Source organism: Anolis sagrei, chromosome 1 (genome assembly GCF_037176765.1).
Source record: "Anolis sagrei isolate rAnoSag1 chromosome 1, rAnoSag1.mat, whole genome shotgun sequence".
In the NCBI taxonomy this organism is placed as follows: Eukaryota; Metazoa; Chordata; class Lepidosauria; order Squamata; family Dactyloidae; genus Anolis; species Anolis sagrei.
In genome coordinates this window covers 4,114,059-4,136,009 of record NC_090021.1, presented here as the reverse complement: position 1 = coordinate 4,136,009, position 21,951 = coordinate 4,114,059, and the positions used below count along the sequence as shown (strand labels likewise).

Sequence of the window (21,951 nt, the reverse complement as noted above, 5' to 3'; positions counted from 1 at the left end):
AGTTAGATGATTGATAGGTACATAGATAGATAGATAGATAGATAGATAGATAGATAGATGAGATAGACATGAGATAGATAGCTAGCTAGCTAAATAGATAGATAGATAATAGAGTTAGATGATTGACAGGTACATAGATAGATAGATAGATAGATAGATAGATAGATAGATGAGATAGACAAAAACCAAAGTTTTTACAGTTTAATAAACTTTCCTCATGTTTTTATGATAGAACCAATTAGGAAATGACATTTATAAACCAGGAAAAAATGGTGTTACAGAGTGTAACAGCTGCTCCATAATTTCTGTAGGAAACAGCTTTGCAGAACCGGGGTCAGTGAAGAAGAACACTAATATTAAATAATGGGGTGATCAATAGCAGCAGTGGGCAGCAGGAGAGGACCAGAAATACTCATCAGCCCAATAAGCCAATGAACAATTTCCGTCCTAGGAATTTGACGATTTATTCTCATTTTTAGCCATGACCAGAACTTGCAGTTTATAGCATTCTGTGATCGAAACACAGGCGTCTCTAATAAACATCAAGTGCTTAAGATAAATAAAGGGGGCGAAAAGGGCATTTCTCCTGACATTTCGCCTGCATCTATGGCAACCATCCTCAGAGGTAGTGAGGTCTGTTGGAATTAGGACAATGGGTATATATATCTGTGGAATGGCTGGGGTGGGGCAAAGAGCTCTTCTCTGCTGGAGCTAGGTGTGAATGTTTCAACTGACCACCTTCATTAGCATTTGAAGGCCTGGTTGAGCCTAGGAAAATCTTTTGTTGAGAGGTGTTAAGATGTGCCTGGTTGTTTCCTCTCGGAACGTGAAAGGCACTGCAGACTACTTCAACCAGAGAAGTAAGCCATAGCAGAGCACCTGATGAACCAGCCTTGACACAGCATATTATTTGAGAACACAGAAATGCTGGACCACTCTCACAACCACCATGTCAGATTACACAGAGAAGCCATTGAAATCCACAAGCATGTGGACAATTTCTACAGAAAGGAAGAGACCATGAAAATGAACAAAATCTGGCTACCAGTATTAAAAAACTCTAAAATTACAACAGCACAACAACAGAGAGGAAACAACCAGGCACATCTTAACACCTCTCAACAAAAGATTTTCCCAGGCTCAGGCAGGCCTTCAAATACTAATGAAGGTGGTCAGCTGAAACATTCACACCTACCTCTAGCAGGGAAGAGCTCCTTGCCCCACCCCAGCCATTCCACAGATATATAAACCCATTGTCCTACTTCCAACAGACCTCACTACCTCTGAGGATGCTTGCCATAGATGCAGGTGAAACGTCAGGAGAAATGCCTCTAGAACATGGCCATATAGCCCGAAAAAACCCACAAGAACCTAGTGATTCCAGCCATGAAAGCCTTCAACAATACATTGAAGCAGAGAGTGTTTGAGGACCGGGACATTCATAGGGATACAAAGGTGCTTGTTTATAAAGCTATTGTTCTCCCAACCCTGCTATACCGGGATTGTATTCTCCCAACCGGGACTGTGGCGCAGCTGGCTGGGTGTCAGTTGCATTAAAGATCACTACTGACCAAAAGGTCATGAGTTCGAAGCCAACCTGAGTTGGAGTGAGCTTCTGGCCAATTGTGTAGCTTGTTGTCGACCTTTGCAACCCTAAAGACAGTTGCACCTGTCAAGTAGGAAATTTAGGTACCACCTATGTGTGGGGAGGCTAATCAAAAAGAAAATTTATGAGGCCATAAAAAAAATCTCCAGCAAAAGCATGTGAAGAATGCGGAAAGTACTTCATCAGTGTCGAAAATAGACGTTGAAGTGACAGCTCCCCTGGTGGAATGTTAAATAGCCTCTGACTGTCTGTCTATATGTGTTGTGTGTTTAAGGCATTGAATGTTTGCCATGTATGTGTACATTGTAATCCGCCCTGAGTCCCCTGTGGGGTGAGAAGGGCGGAATATAACTACTGTAAACAAACAAACAAACAAATATACACCTGCGAGATGTGGACTGTCTATAGACGTCACATGCAACTCCTATACCGATTCCATCAGCGTTGCCTCCAAAACATCCTGCGAATCTCTTGGGAAGACAAGCAGACAAATGTCAGCATGCTGGAAGAAGAAGCAAAGACCACCAGCACTGAAGTGATGGTCCTCTGCCATCAACTCCGCTGGACCGGCCACGTTGTCCGGATGCCTGACCACCGTCTCCCAAAGCAGTTGCTCTACTCCGAACTCAAGAACGGGAAACGGAATGTTGGTGGACAGGAAAAGAGATTGAAAGATGGGCTCAAAGCAACCTTAAAAACTCTGGCATAGACACTGAGAACTGGGAAGCCCTGGCTCTTGAGCGCTCCAGCTGGAGGTCAGCTGTGACCAGCAGTGCTGCAGAATTTGAAGAGGCATGAATGGAGGGTGAAAGAGAGAAAAATGCCAAGAGGAAGGCGCATCAAGCCAACCCTGACTGGGACCGCCTTCCACCTGGAAACTGATGCCGTCACTGTGGGAGAACATGTGGGTCATGAATAAGGTTCCACAGTCACCTACGGACCCAATCTTGGCAGACAATCCTACTCAGACAACGAGGGATCACCTAAGTAAAGTTTTTGGGTGCATCTACACCAGTCATGGGCAAACTTCAGCCCTCCAAGTGCTTTGGACTTCAACTCCCACAATTCCTGGCCTTAGGCCCCTTCCTTTTTCTTTTCCTTCTCTTCTTCCACTTCAGTGGCTGAGGGGGAACTAATGCAGTTTGACACCATGCCTCAATGCTATGGAATCACGGGAGCTGTCGTTTGCATTCTTTGGCAGAGAAGACTAAAGACCTTGCAAAAGTACAAGCCCAATGATTCCCTAGCATTGAACGATGGCAGTTAAAGTGGTGTCAAACCACATTCGTTCCACACCATAAATGCACCCTGAAGTGTCTTATGCAACTCTTCACACACTCTTGCTTGCTGTGTATTCTCCTAAAATGTGTGAGAGACATGATGATGGCAACACATTTTCACCTCCTTCTCAAATGTTGCTTTTTCAGTCTGTCTGGGGAGTGGACACATGGCAGACAGCGTTTTGGGGAGGGACTTCTCCATTCACATTGCTTGAGTTCTCCTTTTTTCTTGCAAGTGTCAGCTACTTTTGCTCCAGGGTCAAAATGAAAAAAGCAGAACCGAACAGGATAGGGACAGAGATGGTGTTGCAAGAGCCAGAGCCTCAGGAAGGCCTCTTTTCTTCATCTACAGCTCTCCTTGTGAGTGGAGAGGTCCCAAGTGAACATTTTTTGTGTAGTATCTGGTGATAAAATGAAGTTCAACAGGGACAAATGCAAGAGACTCCACTTAGGCAGAAAAAACGAAATGCAAAGATACAGAATGGGGGACGTTGCCTGGCTCGAGAGCAGTACGTGTGAAAAAGATCTTGGAGTCCTCGTGGACAGGAAGTTGAACATGAGCCAACAATGTGAAGTGGTGGCAAAAAAAGCCAATGGGATTTTGGCCTGCATCAAGAGGAGCATAGTGTCTAGATCTAGGGAAGTCATGCTCCCCATGCTCTATTCTGCTCTGGTTAGACCACACCTGGAATATTGTGTCGAATTCTGGGCACCACAATTCAAGAGAGATATTGACAAGCTGGAATGTGTCCAGAGGAGGGTGACTAAAATGATCAAGGGTCTGGAGAACAAGCCCTATGAGGAGTGGCTTAAGGAGCCGGGCATGTTTAGCCTGAAGAAGAGAAGGATGAGAGGAAATATGTTGACAAGCTGGAATGTGTCCAGAGGAGGGTGACTAAAATGATCAAGGGCCTGGAGAACAAGCCCTATGAGGAGCGGCTCAGGGAACTGGGCATGTTTAGCCTGAAGAAGAGAAGGCTGAGAGGAGATATGATAGCCATGTATAAATATGTGAGAGGAAGCCACAGGGAGGAGGAGGGAGCAAGCTTGTTCTCTGCTTCCTTGGAGACTAGGACACAATGGATCAATGGATTCAAACTAAAAGAGAGGAGATTCCATCTGAACATGAGAGCCATTCAGCAATGGAACTCTCTGTCCCGAGGGAGTGTGGTGGAGGCTCCTTCTTTGGAAGCTTTTCAACAGAGGCTGGATGGCCATCTGTCAGGGGTGATTGGAATGCAATATTCCTGCTTCTTGGCAGAATGGGGTTGGACTGGATGGCCCAGGAGGTCTCTTCCAACTCTTTGATTCTATGATTCTATAGTAGGCTTAAGGTCCAGATCAAGAGATGTAATGGTGCCCCCTATTTTGCTTTCATCAGACCTTACCTTGAATAATACGATGTGACACAATTTTTGTTACTGGGTTATAAATGTCATTTTCTAATTGGTTCTGTCATTTAAAAAGTGGGAAAACTTTATTCAACCTCAAAAACTTTGTCTTTGCGAGATTGACATCCTGCAGCACATTTTCCTCTTGTAAAGTCTCAACCTGAAATTCAACCTATTTTGTGGCCACCACAAATACAAAGTTTTTGGAGTATAACTACACTTTGCAAAGTAAGGACTGCACAATTAAACAGGAGAAAAGGCTTTCAAACTAGGAACAGAAAACTTTTCAAATTTTGTTACATAGTGTTATTATTATTATTATTATTATTATTATTATTATTATAGGTTCTTGTGGGTTTTTTCAGGCTATAGGGCCATGTTCTAGAGTCAATAATAATAATAATAATAATAATAATAATAATAATAATGGGTTGTTGTAGGTTTTTTTCAGGCTATATGGCCATGTTCTAGAGGCATTCTCTCCTGACGTTTCACCTGAATCTATGGCAAGCATCCTCAGAGGTAGTGAGGTCTGTTGGAACTAGGAAAAAGGGTTTATATATCTGTGGAATGACCAGGGTGGGACAAAGGACTCTTGTCTGCTGGAGCTAGGTGTGAATGTTTCAGTTGACCACCTTGATTAGCATATAATGGCCTGACATTGCCTGGAGCAAACTTTTGTTGAGAGGTGATTAGATGTCCTTGTTTGTTTCATCTCTGTTGTTGTGCTGTTGTAATTTTAGAGTTTTTTAATACTGGCAGCCAGATTTTGTTCATTTTCATGGTTTCCTCCTTTCTGTTGAAATTGTCCACATGCTTCTTGTGGATTTCAATGGCTTCTCTGTGTAGTCTGACTTGGTGGTTGTTGGTGTGGTCCAGCATTTCTGTGTTCTCAAATAAAATGCTGTGTCTAGGTTGGTTCATCAGGTGCTCTGCTATGGCTGACTTATTTATTTATTTATTTATTTATTTGGTACACTTGTATACCGCTAATATCTCAGCCTATACGGCGACTCATTGCGGTTTACAGCATATTTAAAACTACAATATTCCAATTTAAAATATAAAATTAAAATATAAAATACATACATATACATACATAGTATTGGGCCACCAATACAGACCAGAACATCTCATAATTAAAGTCACAATCCAATTCGTTGTCCGAGATTGCTAATCCATGATCAAAACATCATCACGTCGGGTTAGCCGAAAACTTGCTGGAACATCCAAGTTTTCAGTTTTTTCCGAAATGCCATTAGCGAGGTGGCTGATCTTATTTCAGTAGGGAGGGCATTCCAAAGCCGCGGGGCCACCACAGAAAAGGCCCTATCTCTCGTACCCGCGAGCCGCACCTGTGAAGCAGGCGGGATGGAGAGAAGGGCTTCTCCTGAAGATCTTAGGGTCCTGGTGGGCTGATAGGCCGAGATGCGTTCGGATAGGTATGTAGGGCCAGAACCGTTTAGGGCTTTAAAGGTCAAAGCCAGCACTTTGAATTGGGCTCGGTAGCTAATCGGTAGCCAGTGGAGCTGGTACAGCAGAGGAGTTGTATGCTCCCTGCGCCCTGCTCCTGTTAATACCATGGCTGCCGCCCGTTGGACTAGTTGGAGCTTCCGGGCCGTCTTCAAAGGCAACCCCACGTAGAGAGCGTTGCAGTAGTCAAGGCGGGATGTAACCAGAGCGTGGACTACCGTGGCCAAGTCAGACTTCCCAAGGTACGGTCGCAGTTGGCGCACGAGTCTTAACTGTGCGAATGCTCCCCTGGTCACCGCTGAAACCTGGGGATCCAGGCTCAGCGATGAGTCCAGGATCACACCCAAACTGCGAACCTGTGTCTTCAGGGGGAGTGCGACCCCGTCTAACATAGGCTGTAACCCTATACCCTGTTCGGCCCTGCGACTGACCAGGAGTACCTCTGTCTTGTCTGGATTCAATTTCAATTTGTTCGCCCCCATCCAGACCGTCACAGCAGCCAAGCACCGGTTCAGGACTTCGACAGCCTCCTTAGTAGCAGGTGGGAAGGAGTGACAGAGCTGGACATCATCCGCGTACAGATGACATAGCACCCCGAAACTCCAGATGATCTCACCCAGCGGCTTCATGTAGATGTTGAACAACATGGGGGACAGTATTGAACCCTGAGGAACCCCACAAAACAAAGGTTGTGAGGTAGAACAGGAGTCCCCCAGTAACACCTTCTGAGACCGACCCTCGAGGAATGACCGGAGCCATTGCAGAGCAGTACCTCCGAGACCCATTCCTGCGAGGCGTCCCAGAAGGATACCGTGGTCGACGGTATCGAAGGCCGCTGAGAGGTCGAGTAGCACCAACAGGGACACACTCCCCCTGTCGAGCTCCCGACGGAGATCATCCACTAAGGCGACCAAGGCTGTCTCGGTACCATGTCCCGGCCTAAAGCCAGACTGTGCCGGATCTAGATAATCCGTGTCTACCAAGAATGCCTGGAGTTGTGAGGCCACCACACGTTCCATGACTTTGCCCAAAAAGGGAAGATTGGAAACAGGCCGATAGTTTACCAATTGAGTGGGGTCCAGTGATGGTTTCTTCAACAGCAGTTTTATCACAGCTTGCTTTAAGCTGGCTGGAAAAATGCCTTCCCGAAGGGAGGCATTAACCACCACCTTAACCCACTCGGCCAATCCCCCTCTGGCCTCCTTTAGAAGCCAGGATGGGCAGGGGTCTAGGATGCATGTGGTAGCTCTCATTCCTCCAAGCACCTTGTCCACATCCTCGGTTTGAACCAATTGAAAAGAATCCATCAAAATTGGACAAGCAGATGCTCGTGTTACATCCTCAGAGACTGCCGTTAATGTGGTGTCCAGTCCAGAGCGGATCAAAGCGACTTTGTCTGCAAAGAACTGAGCAAAAGCTTCACAGCGAGCTGCCGAGTCATCAGGGCACCCATCCTGAATGGTGGGTTTTAATAGGCCTCTGACAACTCGGAACAGTTCAGCCGGACGGTTCTTTGCAGACGCAATAGTGGCCGCAAAGAAAGTTTTCTTTGCGGCTCTTATTGCCGCGGCATATGACCTTAAAAAGGACACAAACCGTGTTCGATTTGGCTCGCTCGGATCCGAATGCCACACGCTCTCTAGTTCCCTCTTCTTTCGCTTCAACACCGCCAGCTCCTCAGTAAACCAAGGGGCTGGTTTAGTTCGGCTACTTGAGAGGGGACGTTCTGGAGCGATCGTGTCTATTGCCCTAGTCATCTCCCCATTCCAGAGAGCGACCAGGGCATCAACAGGATCACCAACCGAGGTGGCGGGGAAATCCCCAAGAGCCATCAGGAATCCTTCCGGATCCATAAGCCTCCTGGGGCGGACCAATTTAACGGGTCCTCCACCTCTGCGGAGGTTAGGGGGTGCAGTAAGTCTAAAGCTGACCAGGTGGTGGTCGGTCCATGGCAACGGAGAGATGGATAACTCCTCAACACCGCCACCTTCCTCCCATCCCTGGCTGAAGTAGTCTGCTTGCCATAGATGCAGGCGAAACGTCAGGAGAGAATGCCTCTAGACCATGGCCATATAGCCCGAAAAAACCTACAACAACCCAGTGATTCTGGCCATGAAAGCCTTCAACAATACAGTAATAATAATAATAATAATAATAATAATAATAAGTCGACAACATATCCCAAATGTAGACTCTGCAAGGAAGCAGATGAAACAATAGATCCCATCCTCAGCTGCTGCAAGATCGCACAGGCAGACTCCAAGCAGAGGCATAACACTGTCGCTCAGATGATTCATTGGAACTTGTGCTACAAATCCCATCTGCCTGCCACAAAGAACTGGTGGGATCACAAGCTGGAAAGAGTTACAGAGAATGAACACGCCAAACTCCTCTGGGACTTCCAAATTCAGACAGACAGAGTTCTGGAATACAACACTCCTGACCTCACAATCGTGTTAAAAACAAAGTATGGATCGTCAATGTCACAATCCCAGGTGACAGCAGGATTGCAGAGAAACAACTGGAAAAGCTGACACGATATGAGGATTGAAAGATTGAACTGTAAAGACACAAGCCAGTAAAGGTGGTCCTAGTGGTGATCGGCACACTGGGCGCAGTGCCTAAAGGCCTTGGCCTGCACTTAAACACAATCAGCGCTGACAAAATTACCATCTGCCAGCTGCAAAAGGCCACCTTACTGGGATCTGCTCGCATTATTCACCGGTACATCACACAGTCCTAGACACTTGGGAAGTGTCTGACGTGTGATCCAATACAACAGCCAGCAGAGAGATCTTGTCTGCTGTGGACTCATCTTGTTGTGTTTCAAATAATAATAATAATAATAATAATAATAATAATAATCTGCTGTAGACTTATCTTGTGTTTCAAATAATAATAATAATAATAATAATAATAATCTGCTGTAGACTTATCTTGTGTTTCAAATAATAATAATAATAATAATAACAACAACAACAACAGCCTTTCTCATATCTTGCTGTTAGGTCTTTGCACATGGAAAGTCTCAACAGGAGGTGAGTGCAAATACATTAAGTCTGAGGAGCGTCATTACTAAACAATCATTATCCTTTCTCTCTTGCGGTTGTTGCTATTGCCCTGGAGCTGTGAATAAGGGATAGGAGGAGAGAAGCCCTGGGTGCATCTCCGAAGGAAGAAATGTTGTCCTCTATTTAGATGCAACTGGCTTTCAGCAAACACAAATGGGGAAGGAAGTGGCAAACACTCTGTGAGGTTCGTCAAAGGCGATTTTCTTTTTTTTCCATTCTCAAAATGAGGAACTAGATTTGATTGCTCTGCTTTCATCATATTGTGATCCTTCTCCAGAAGTTTTATAAACAGAGGCCAGATGGCATTCTGTCAGGAGGGCTTGGATTGTGTCTTTCTATCTGACGGAATAAGATCATGGGAGTTCTGTGTGCCAAGATTGGCTCAATTCTATCACTAGTGGGGTTCAGAATGGTCTTTGATTGTAGGTGAACTATACATCCCAGCAACTACAACTCCCAAATGTCATGGCCTATTTTCCCCAACTCCACCAATGTTCAGATTTGGGCATATTGAGGATTCATGCCAAGCTTGGTCCAGATCCATCAATTTTTTTGAGTCCACAGTGCTTTCTGGATATAGGTGAACTACAACTCCAAAATTCAAGATCAATCCCCACCAAACCCTGTTGGTCATGGGTGTTCTGTGTGCCAAGATTGGTTCAATTCCACCATTGGTGAATTGCAGCACACCCAAATACCTGGGAGTCCCTCTGGACCGTGCTCTGACCTACAAAAAGCACTGCCTGAACATCAAGCAAAAAGTGGGTGCTAGAAACAATATCATAAGAAAGCTGACTGGCACAACCTGGGGATCACAATCAGACACAGTGAAGACATCTGCCCTTGCGCTGTGCTACTCTGCTGCTGAGTATGCATGCCCAGTGTGGAACACATCTCACCACGCTAAAACAGTAGATGTGGCTCTTAATAAGACATGCCGCATTATCACGGGGTGTCTGTGCCCTACACCACTGGAGAAATTACACTGTCTAGCAGGTATTGCACCACCTGACATCCGCCGGGAAGTAGCAGCCAAGAGTGAAAGGACCAAGGCAGAGACATCTCCAGCTCATTCCCTGTTTGGGTATCAGCCAGCATGTCAACGACTTAAATCAAGACATAGTTTTCTAAGATCTACAGAGACACTCGCTGGAACACCTCAGCAAGCAAGAGTCCAAGAGTGGCAGGCTCAAACCCAGAACCTCAACCAATGGCTGATACCAAATGAGAGACTCCCCCCTGGGCACACAGAGGACTGGGCGACTTGGAAGGCGCTGAATAGACTGCGCTCAGGCACCACAAGATGCAGAGCCAACCTCAAGAAATGGGGCCACAAAGTGGAATCCACAACATGCGAGTGTGAAGAGGAGCAAACCACTGACCACCTGCTGCAATGCAACCTGAGCCCTGCCACATGCACAATGGAGGACCTTCTTGCAGCAACACCAGAAGCACTCCAAGGGGACAGATACTGCTCAAAGAACATTTAATCAACTACCAAACTCACAAATTTTGTGTCTTTTGTCTGTTTGTTTGCTTTGTTCTGTTAGAAATGTAATATAATTGACTGGTTGCCCTGACACGACAAATTAAAAAAAATGTTGGTGAAGTTCAGGATGCTCTTTGATTGTAGGTAAACTATAAATCCCAGCAACTACAACTCCCAAATGACAAAATCACCCCCCCCCCCCCAAACCCCACCAATATTCAAAATTGGGCATATTCTGTGTTTGTGCCAAATTTGGTCCAATGAATGAAAATACATTCTGCATATCAGATATTTGCATTACAATTTGTAACAGTAGCAAAATTACAGTTGTGAAGTAACAACAAAAATAATGTTATGGTTGTGGGTCACCACAACAGGAGGAACTGGTTTAAGGGGTCGGGGCATTAGGAAGATTGAGAACCACTGCTTTAGTTTTTCCATGAATCTCTAATCGAGTCTCAACCAATTTAGCATTGTTTGTGGCCACAAAAACAAAGTGCCTGGAGTCGGACAACTACTTTCAAGGTAAGGAGTGCACAATTAAACAGGAAATAATGTTTTCCAACCAGGAACAGGGCATGTTTTCAAATTTCGTTAGGGAGTGCAATTTATGGGTGCCATTTTGCAGGCTCCTTGCCGAAAGGGAGCTCAGAGTTTGCCTCTTGCTAATTTTAGATTTTATGGCCAGGCTGCGCGAGGCACAGGCCGGAATCTGGGAAACGGAAAGATTTATGGCCGCACATGCTTTCCTTGGCCAAGAGTGGCTTCTTCCCATTGGAAGTGTGAAGGGCTATTGTGAGTTGGCGCTCATTGACATGCGTTGATAGGGAGAGAGTGAGCATGACTTGGTGTTGAAACGTCATAAACCAAAAGGTTAAGGCTGATCTCTTTCCATCCTTGGCTCAGAAACATTTGGTATGCTGTTGCGCCTGGGAGCTATAACTCTTTTCCCCAGGGGATTGCTTCTTGCCTTCCTTTAGAGAACTGGAACTCCCAAGGACCAAAACACTGTAGATAACTCAAAATAGGTTTTATTGTTCACAAAGAGTTATCCCTTTAAGGCAATAAGCTGGAAGTTTCAAAGGGGTAAAGGAAATATACATTACAGTCTCTGGTTGTCTTGTGTCCAAGGAGATTTGGCAGCTGAGAAGCTTTTCCTGTTCCCTCTTTTCTCAATGGCTGTGAAGGTCGGAACAAACACAACCCCCAGTCCAATGGCCTATGTTGAAGGCACAGAGTCTTCCTTTTGATGCCAAAGGACCAGTTTGAAGGCGCTTGGGTCTCCTCAACGTTGTCCAGGGCGATCTGGACATGAAGTATGAGTCCCAAGGGTAAAAACCTTAGAATTGGTGATGAGAGGTAACTTAATTAAGGGCTTTAGAGCCAAGTCTCTTTCTCACATCTGTTGTTGTTGTTCATTTGTTCAGTCGTCTCCGACTCTTCGTAACCTCATGGACCAGCCCACGCCAGAGCTCCCTGTCAGCCGTCACCACCCCCAGCTCCTTCAAGGTCAGTCCAGTCACTTCATCCATCCATCTTGCCCTTGGTCGGCCCCTCTTCTTTTTACCTTCCACTTTCCCCAGCATAATTGTCTTCTCTAGGCTTTGCTGTCTTCTCATGATGTGGCCAAAGGACTTCATCTTGGCCTATCGTCTCCTTCCCTCCAATGAGCAGCCGGGCTTTTTTTCCTGGAGGATGGACTGGTTGGATCTTCTCGCAGTCCAAGGCACTCTCAGAACTTTCCTCCAACACCACAGTTCAAAAGCATCTCTCTTCCTTCGCTCAGCCTTCCCTAAGGTCCAGCTCTCACCTCCGTAGGTTGCTACAGAGAATACCATGGCTTTGACTAGGCGGATCTCACGTCTACCTGATAGAAAGTTTGATGGTAGAATGAGAAGAAAGCCCTTCCCCAGGAAGGGGCGGAGTCAAACAATTAAGCAGGGGAGGCAATTCAACAGATGCAAACAACATTGATAGAAAGCAACAGGTAGCCAAACAATTCTGCTGTACATCTACAAATCAGGCAAGCTTGGGCATGCTATACAGTTTAAACCTTTGCACTCCAAAGTTCCACACACAGATGGTGCCACTTGCGCCTTCACATTTGGAATGTGACATTTCTTTGATTCCCAAGCTTTGAATCAGCCTCAGCTAAAAGGTAGTGTCTCCTTCCACAGGGGTTTTGCAACAGAGGCCGAAAGGGGTTGGACTGGATGGGCTTTGGGGGACCCTCCCAACCCTAGTGACCAGGGAGTCTGGACGAGTCTCTTTCTCCACAGGTATCAAAACAAAGGTTTTACGGCAGGCATGGGCAAACTTCAGCTCTCTAGGTATTTTGGATATTGACTCCCATAATTCCTAACAGCTGGGCTGTCTGGCCATATTCCAGAAGCATTCTCTCCTGACATTTCACCCACATCTATGGCAAGCATCCTCAGAGGTTGGGAGGTCTGTTGCAAACTAGGCAAGTGAGATTTATATAACTGTGGAATAATGTCCAGGGTCGTAGAAAAAAACTATTGCCTGTTGAAGGCAAGTGTGAATATTGCAATTGGCCGGTTTGATTAGCATTGAATGGTCTTGCAGCTTCAAAGCCTGGCTGCTTCCTGCCTAGGGGAATCCTGTGTTGGGAGGTGTTAGCTGGCCCTGAATGTTTCCTGTCTGGAATTCCCCTGTTTTCTGAGTGTTACTCTTTATGTACTGCCCTGATTTTAGTTTTTCCGGGTTGTATGGCCATGTTTTGGAAGCATTCTTTCCTGACGTTTTGCCTGCATCTGGGGCAGACATCCTCAGAGGTTGTGAGGTCTCAACAAAAGTTTGCTCTGGGCACTATCAGGCCATTATATGCTAATCAAAGTGGTCAGTTGAAACATTCACACCTAGCCCCAGCAGACAAGAGTTCTTTGTCTCACCCTGGTTATTCCACAGATATATAAACCCATTTTCCTGGTTCCAAGAGACCTCACTACCTCTGAGGATGCTTGCCATAGATGCAGGCGAAACGTCAGGAGAGAATGCCTCTAGACTATGGCGATATAGCCTGAAAAAACCCACAACAACCCAGTTGTGAGGTCTGTTTCAAAGTAGGCAAGTGGGGTTTATGTATCTGTGGAGTGTTCAGGGTGGGAGAAAGACCTCTTGTCTGTTGGAGCTAGTTGTGAATGTTGCAATTGGCCACCTTGATTAGCATTTGATGGCCTGGCAGTTTTTAGGCGTGGCTTGTTACTGCCTGGGAAATTTCCTTGTTGAGAGGTGACCAGGTGTTCCTGGTTGTTTCTTGTCTGGAGTTCCCCTGTGTTTGAGTGTTGTTCTTTTTTGACTGTTACGATTTTAGAGTTTTTTTTAAATACTGGTAGCCAGATTTTGTTCATTTTCATGGTTTCCTCCTTTCTGTTGAAATTGTCCACATGTCACATGGTGGCTGTGAGAGTGGTCCAGCATTTCTGTGTTCTCCAATAATCTGCTATGTCCAGGTTGATTCATCAGGTGCTCTGCTATGGCTGACTTCTCTCGTTGAAGTAGTCTGCAGTGCCTTTCCTGTTCCTTGATCCGTGCCTGGGCAATGCTGCTGTGTTTGGTGGTCCCTCTGGAGACTTCTTGTCCACAGCTGCATGGTACACGGTAGACTCCTGCAGAGGCGAGGGAATCCCTCTTGTCCTTTCCTGAACATAGCATTGGTTGGATTTTCTTGGTGGGTTTGGAGATAGTTTGTCTGTTGTGTTTCCTCATCAGCTTCCCTCTGCGGTCAGTGGTTCCCTTGATGTATGGCAGGAACACTTTTCCTCTGGGTGGATCTTCATCTTGACTCTCGTGGCTTGTTCTCGGTGGTCTTGCAGCTCTTCTGATGTCTGAGGTGGAGTCTCCATTGGCCTGGAGAGCCCAGTTGAGGTGGTTCAGTCCATCTTGGAGGAGGTGGGGTTCACAGATTCTTTTTGCACGGTCTGCCAAGGCTTTAATGGTGCTTCTTTTTTGATTTGGGTGATGGTTGGAGTTTTTATGTAGATATCTATCTGTGTGTGTGGGTTTTCTGTAGACGGTGTGACCCAATTGTTGATCTGGTTTGCGGATGACGAGGACATCTAGACAAGGCAGTCTTCCTTCCTTTTCTTTTTCCATAGTGAACTGGATGTTTGGGTGGATGCTGTTGAGATGGTCCAGGAACCCGTTGAGTTCTTCTTCTCCATGGCTCCAAATGGTGAAGGTGTCATCCACATATCTGAACCATATCGTGGGCTTTTTGGTTGCTGTCTCCGGGGCTTGTTTTTCAAAGTGTTCCATGTAGAAGTTAGCTATGACCGGGCTGAGAGGGCTCCCCATAGCTACTCCATCTTTCTGTTCGTAGAATTCCTTGTTCCATTGAAAGTAGCTGGTGGTGAGGCAATGGTGAAACAGAGCTGTGATGCTCAGTTCTTGTGGGTTTTTTCGGGCTATATGGCCATGTTCTAGAGGCATTTCTCCTGACATTTCGCCTGCATCTATGGCAAGCATCCTCAGAGCTGTGATGTCTTCTGGGAACCTCTGGTTGATGAATCATAGAATTATAGAATCAAAGAGTTGGCAGAGACCTCCGGGGCCATCCAGTCCAACCCCATTCTGCCAAGAAGCAGGAATATTACATTCAAAGCACCCCTGACAGATGGCCATCCAGCCTCTGTTGAAAAGCTTCAACAGAAGGAGCCTCCACCACACACCCTCCGGGGCAGAGAGTTCCACTGCTGAACGGCTCTCACAGTCAGGAAGTTCTTCCTCATGTTCAGATGGAAACTCCTTTCTTGAAGTTTGAAGCCATTGTTCCTTGTCCTAGTCTCCAGGGAAGCACAAAACAAGCTTGCTCCCTCTTCCCTGTGGCTTCCTCTCACATATTTATACATGGCTATCAGATCTCCTCTCAGCCTTCTCTTCTTCAGGCTAAACATGCCCAGCTCCTTAAGCCGCTCCTCATAGGGCTTGTTCTCCAGACCCTTGATCATTTTAGTCGCCCTCCTCTGGACACATTCCAGCTTGTCAATATCTCTCTTCAATTGTGGTGCCCAGAATTGGACACAATATTCCAGGTGTGGTCTAACCAAAGCGGAATAGAGCATGGGGAGCATTACTTCCCTAGATCTAGACACTAGGCTCCTCTTGATGCAGGACAAAATCCCATTGGCTTTTTTGCTGCCACATCACATGGTTGGCTCATGTTTAACTTGTTGTCCACGAGGACTCCAAGATCTTTTTCACACGTCCTGCTCTCGAGCCAGGCCTCATTGTCCCCCATTCTGTATCTTTGCATTTGATGGGTGCCATGGTGTCTGCTACCGGGACCGCGGTAAATAGAAACACCATAAAATCATAGAATCATAGAATCAAAGAGTTGGAAGAGACCTCCTGGGCCATCCAGTCCAACCCCATTCTGCCAAGAAGCAGGAATATTGCATTCAAATCACCCCTGACAGATGGCCATCCAGCCTCTGTTTAAAAGCTTCCAAAGAAGGAGCCTCCACCACACTCCGGGGCAGAGAGTTCATAGAATCATAGAATCCTAGAATCCTAGAGTTGGAAGAGACCTCCTGGGCCATCCAGTCCAACCCCATTCTGCCAAGAAGCAGGAATATTGCATTCAAATCACCCCTGACAGATGGCCACCCAGCCTCTGTTTCAAAGCTTCCAAAGGAGGAGCCTCCACCACACTCTGGGGCAGAGAGTTCCACTGCTGAACGGCTCTCACAGTCAGGAAGTTCTTCCACATTCTAACTTGTCAATATCTCTCTTCAGTTGTGGTGCCCAGAATCCAGCCTGTGTTTAGGAGGCTGTGCCATCGTCAACAGGCGTGTGGAGAAGAAGAGCCTTGCTATCTCTATTCTGTCTGCGGAGGGAGCCTGGCGAGGCCACCCTGGCTTGCTTTGTGGGCTTTCCTCGCGAGAGGAGGGGGCGTGTGCGGCCTGGCTCCTCCTCCTCCTCCTCCTCCTCCTCCTCCTCCTCTTCCTCCCTCCTTGCAGGAGGTGGTGCTGAAGGGACAGCGCCCTCGCCCTGCCTTCCTCCTCCTCCTCCTTCTCCTCCTCCTTCTCTTCCTTCGCCCTGGCCCTTCGTGCTGGTGCTGGTGCCGGGCCGGTGGTTCCTGGTGGAGGAGCAGGAGCAGCACCATGAGCCCGGGCGCCCCGCCTGCCGCCGCCCCGTCCCCGCCCGGGCCCGCCTCGCTGCCGCTGCTTCCTCCTGCTCCTCCTGCTCCTCCTGCTCGTGCTTCTCCTCCTGCTTCTCCTCCTCCTTGTGGGGCGCCGGGAGCATGAAGCGGCAGAACGTGCGGACGCTGGCCCTGATCCTGTGCACCTTCACCTACCTGCTGGTGGGCGCCGCCGTCTTCGACGCGCTGGAGTCCGAGGCCGAGACGGCGGAGCGGCGGAGGCTGGTGGCGCGGCAGGAGGAGCTGCGCAGCAAGTACAACCTCTCCGAGGCCAACTACTGCGAGCTCGAGGGCGTCGTGCTCCGCCTCAAGCCCCACAAGGCCGGCGTCCAGTGGAAGTTCGCCGGGTCCTTCTACTTCGCCATCACCGTCATCACCACCATCGGTAAGGACGCCTTGGCGGAGGGCCGGCAGGTCCCACGCGGGGAAGTGGGCGCGGGGGGAGCCAGATGGGAAATGGGGAAAACCCACAGCCGCTAATAGAACATCCACGCGTGGGAGTGGGGGGAACCCACGCGCAAAGTGGGGGCAAACCCACGCGGGAAAATTGTAAAATCCACGCGTGGAAGTGTGTGTGGGGGAGGGAGGAGGAAATGAAGCCTGGATGTGGGTGGAAAGCCCACCAGAAAGTAGGAAAAACCCACTAGAGAAAATTACAATTCCACGCGTGAAAATAGGAAAACCCGCGCGTGGAAGTGGGGGGGGGCAATCAAGCCTGGATGTAGGTGGAAAGCCGACCCGAAAGTGGGGAAAGCTCACTAGAGAAAATTGAAAATCCACGCGTAAAATAGGGACAAATCCAGGCATGAACATTGTAAAATCCACGCGTAGAAGTGTGTGTGTGTGTGTGTGTGTGTGGGGGGGGGGGGGAATGAAGCCTGGATGTGGGTGGAAAGCCGACCGAAAGTAAGAAACACCCACTAGAGAAAATTAAAATTCCACGCGTGGAAATGGGGAGGGGGGAATAAAGCTTGGATGTAGGTGGAAAGCCGACCCGAAAGTGGGGAAAGCTCACTAGAGAAAATTAAAATTCCACGCGTGGAAGTGGGGGGGGGGGAGAAAAGCTTGGATGTAGGTGGAAAGCCGACCCGAAAGTGGGGAAAGCTCACTAGAGAAAATTGAAAATCCACGTGTAAAGCAGGGACAAATCCACGCACGGAAATTTGGAAATCCACGGGTGGAAGTGGGGAGCCATTCAAGCCTGGATTTGGATGGAAAGCCCACCCAAAATTGGGGAAAGCTCACTAGAGAAAATTGAAAACCCACGCGTAAAGTAGGGACAAATCTACGGATGAAAACTGGAAAATCCACGGGTGGAAGTGTGTGTGTGTGTGTGGGGGGGGGGGGAATGAAGCCTGGATGTGGGTGGAAAGCCGACCCGAAAGTAGGGAAAGCTCACTAGAAAAAATTGAAAATCCACGCGTGGAAGTGGGTGGGGGGGGGGGGGGAAATAAAGCCTGGATGTAGGTGGGAAGACGACCCGAAAGTAGGGAAAGCTCACTAGAGAAAATTGAAAAACCACGCAAAGTAGGGACAAATCCACGCATGAAAATTGTAAAGTCCACGGGTGGAAGTGGTGGGCCAATCAAGCCTGGATGTGGGTAGAAAGCCCACCCGAAATTAGGGAAACCCCACTAGAGAAAATTAAAATTCCAGGCGTGAAAATAGGAAAACCCACGCGCAAAGTGAAGGAAAATCCACACGTAAAAATTGGAAAAAATCACGCTCGGAAGTGGGAGGGGGTGCATCAAACTTGGAAGTGGAGGAAAACCATAACTCCAAGTGGGGAAAGCCAGCTCCAACAAATTAAAAAGCCACGTGTGGAAGTGGGCCCACGCGTGGATACAGATCTTCCTAATTTCACAAATCTAGGGATGGAAATGGAAACCCTGTGCGTCAAAGGTGGAACCCCGACCCACGCGTGGAGGGGGTGAAATCCCAACCCCAAAATGGACGCCCCACGCACGGAGGATGGAGACTCCATCCTTAGGCGTGAAGGATGAGGGTCCCTCTTTATAGGGGTGTAAAGTGGGGAGCTTAGCCATGGGGAGTGGCTCGTGGAGACCCCACTCGTGCAGGGTGGATCTCATCCCCATTCCAGAAAGGGGAAGAAATCCTGGGCCCATGTGTGGAGGGTGACCCACGGGTAGAGAAGGAAGAAGTCCCACTCGCAGGCCTGGACGGTTGAGATTCCACGCGTGGAGGGGCTTAATCTTGGGAGGGGAAAGAGCATATGGAGCACAGAGCCCCTTCTCTATATGAGAAAGACGTGGAGACCCCTGGGCTTGGAGGAAAATAGTCCTGGCCCCACGCGTGGGCTTGGAGGGAAATAGTCCTGGCCCCACGCGTGGAAGGAGATAGAGAAGCCCATCTTTAAGTGTGCTAGGTGGAGAGCAGGGAGAGAGGCCGTGGCCTCAGGAGTGGATGGGGGAGATCACGAAGAGAAGGGTGGAGGCCCATTCCCACGCGTGGGAGTGGGGAGGGCTGCAGGACCTCCAAATAGCTGGGCATGGTGTGTTCTCCTTCTCCTCTCCTCCTTGGACTTTCCTCTTCAGTTTGACTCGGTCGCCCTCCTTCCTTCCTTCCTTCCTTCCTTCCTTCCTTCCTTCCTTCCTTCTTTATGTAACCTAATTCCGTGGGGCTCGTGGACACGCGAGTGGGGAGAATGAGAGCCAAGACTTGGCTCAGAAAAGCCTTTGGATCCGCCAGTGTCTTGAGTCTTTCCCTTTTGGAGAGGTTTGCCTTCCTTCCCTTTTGGTGGCGCCCCATCCATCGCCTCTCCCATCACTCTGTACGGCTGGGACTACAACTCCCACCACCCCCAAACAGCGGCTTCCCATCGCCTCTCCCTTCACTCCACGGGGTCCATCGGGCGGGACTACAACTCCCATTCGCCCCGCCAGACAGAAGAAGGCTCCCCTGAGCGGCTCCTTTGTGTTGCCTTTCCTCTACTCTTTACCCGACAAAAAAGGGGGCCTGGACTATGATTCCCTTCATCCCCAAGGCCCGTTTGGGATGATGGGAGTTGTAGTCCTCGGGTGGAAGAGCAAAGCGTGTTTTCTGCTCCCGAACCGTGTCTTTTGGGGGTGTGTTTCTGCGCCAAGGATGGAAATGCGCGTGGAGAACAATAGAGAAGGGAAAGAAGCGAGCGAGGGGAGGGGAGATGGGGGTCCCCTCTTTGCAAAGCCTCCCCTCCCTTTAATATCCTATCGATCATCCCACGCGAGACCAGGTCCGCTTCCTGATCGCTTTCTCGACGCTGTGGTGTCGCTTTGATGTCTTTGTGCCAAAATCCTCTCCGTTTTGGGGACAGGTTTTTGGAGACGTGTTGTCGCTCCGTGGCTGAAGGCGAATGGCTGGGAAATGGCAAGGAAAGGGAAGGAAATCCCTTCCAAACACCGGGGGGAAAGGGCTCCTTCTGCGGGGGACACGCAGGGCAACCGCCGCCCACGCCTGGGGGGCTCCATCCTGTGCGTGTTTTCCTGAGGGAGAGGCCAGAAACACGCGGGGAGGGGCGTGCGCAAAGAGGCGCAATTTGGCGCAATTCTCGCACGGGAGAGCCTTTCTTTCCTTGCTGCTGTTGCTATTGTTGTTGTTTGTTGTTGTTATGTTTCACGGGAGCAAGGGAAGGAAGGGGTACGCCTCCTCGCGTGTAAATCCATCAGGGAAAGGATGAGGACCCCTTCAAATATCCACAGAGAGTGAAGATAATGGCTAAGAATGGGATGCGTAATGTGGATGTTCAAGGCGAGTTTGACTCCCGAGGAAGCCTGCCAAGGATCACAGCCTCTGGGAGAGTTAGGAGAACCAGTCAGGACTTCGTGGGGGAAAATACCCGCGTGGGGCAAAAGGGGGAGGGGAGAGAAAGATGCCTTTCCTTGGCGTGGAGACCCTGCTCCTCTCCTCTTCTTGCCTACCTTCTTTGGAGAGAAAGGGCCTTTGGAGAGGCCTTGGAGGGGTCTGAGAAGAAGAGAGAGAGATCATAGAATCATAGAATCAAAGAGTTGGAAGAGACCTCATGGGCCATCCAGTCCAACTTGATTCTGCCAAGAAGCAGGAATATTGCATTCAAATCACCCCTGACAGATGGCCATCCAGCCTCTGTTTCAAAGCTTCCAAAGAAGGAGCCTCCACCACAGTCCGGGGCAGAGAGTTCCACTGCTGAACAGCTCTCACAGTCAGGAAGTTCTTCCTCATGTTCAGATGGAATCTCCTCTCTTGTAGTTTGAAGCCATTGTTCCATTGCGTCCTAGTCTCCAAGGAAGCAGAAAACAAGCTTGCTCCCTCCTCCCTGTGGCTTCCTCTCACATATTTATACATGGCTATCATATCTCCTCTCAGCCTTCTCTTCTTCAGGCTAAACATGCCCAGCTCCTTAAACCGCTCCTCATAGGGCTTGTTCTCCAGACCCTTGATCATTTTAGTCGCCCTCCTCTGGACACATTCCAGCATGTCAATAGCTCTCTTGAATTGTGGTGCCCAGAATTGGACACAATATTCCAGGTGTGGTCTAACCAAAGCGGAATATTTATTTTATTATTTATTACTGGTGCTTATACCCCGCCCTTCTCAACCCCCGGGGGGGGACTCAGGGCGGCTTACAAAAAAGGCAGAATTCGATGCCTATACATAATAATACAGAGTATACAAAAATATAAAAATATAAAAGAACGATATACAAATGCAATTAAAACGATTATCATAATAAAACATCCGCACTGGTACCTAAGACATTATATAAACATCATATAAACATCATATAAACATCATATAAAAGTCATTCTTATAATCAGCGTTTCGATTCCAGAGTTCCATATAACCAATCCGTTAGTCATTTCCTAGCCATCAGTGGAGTTCTTCTTTATTTACCCGCTTGTCCAAATGCCTGGTCCCAGATCCATGTTTTTAGTTTTTTCCTGAAGGAAAGGAGCGTAGTTGCAGATCTGATTTCCCCGGGGAGAGAATTCCATAGGCGGGGGGCCACCGCTGAGAAGGCCCTGCTCCTCGTCCCCGCCAATCTCACCTGTGATAGAGGCGGGGTCGAGAGCAGGGCCTCCCCAGAAGATCTTAGGCTCCGGGGTGGGACGTAGAGGGAAATCCGTTCGGACAGATACACTGGGCCGGAACCGTATAGGGTTTTATAGGTCAAAACCAGCACCTTGAATTGTGCTCGGAACTGGATTGGCAGCCAATGGAGCTGACACAATAGAGGGGTAGCATTACTTCCTTAGATCTAGACACTATGCTCCTCTTGATGCAGGCCAAAATCCCATTGGCTTTTTTGCCACCACATCACATTGTTGGCTCATGTTTAACTTGTTGCCCACGAGGACTCCAAGATCTTTTTCACACGTACTGTTCTCGAGCCAGGCATCGTCCCCCATTCTGTATCTTTGCATCTCATTTTTCCTGCCAAAGTGGAGTATCTTGCATTTGTCCCTGTTGAACTTCATTTTGTTAGTTTTGGCCCATCTCTCT

At 48.2% G+C, this 21,951-nt stretch overlaps 1 protein-coding gene across 1 annotated transcript in view; it reads left to right on the top strand.

Annotated features, from left to right (window-relative positions):
* The first annotated feature begins 16,273 nt into the window (after positions 1–16,273).
* Positions 16,274–21,951, top strand: part of KCNK3 (potassium two pore domain channel subfamily K member 3) — a 124,584-nt gene continuing 118,906 nt past the window's right edge. The window contains exon 1 of the mRNA XM_060754771.2: positions 16,274–16,858. Coding sequence (XP_060610754.1) covers positions 16,576–16,858 — 283 coding nt within the window. The 5' untranslated portion in view covers positions 16,274–16,575. The remainder of the gene's footprint in view (positions 16,859–21,951) is intronic.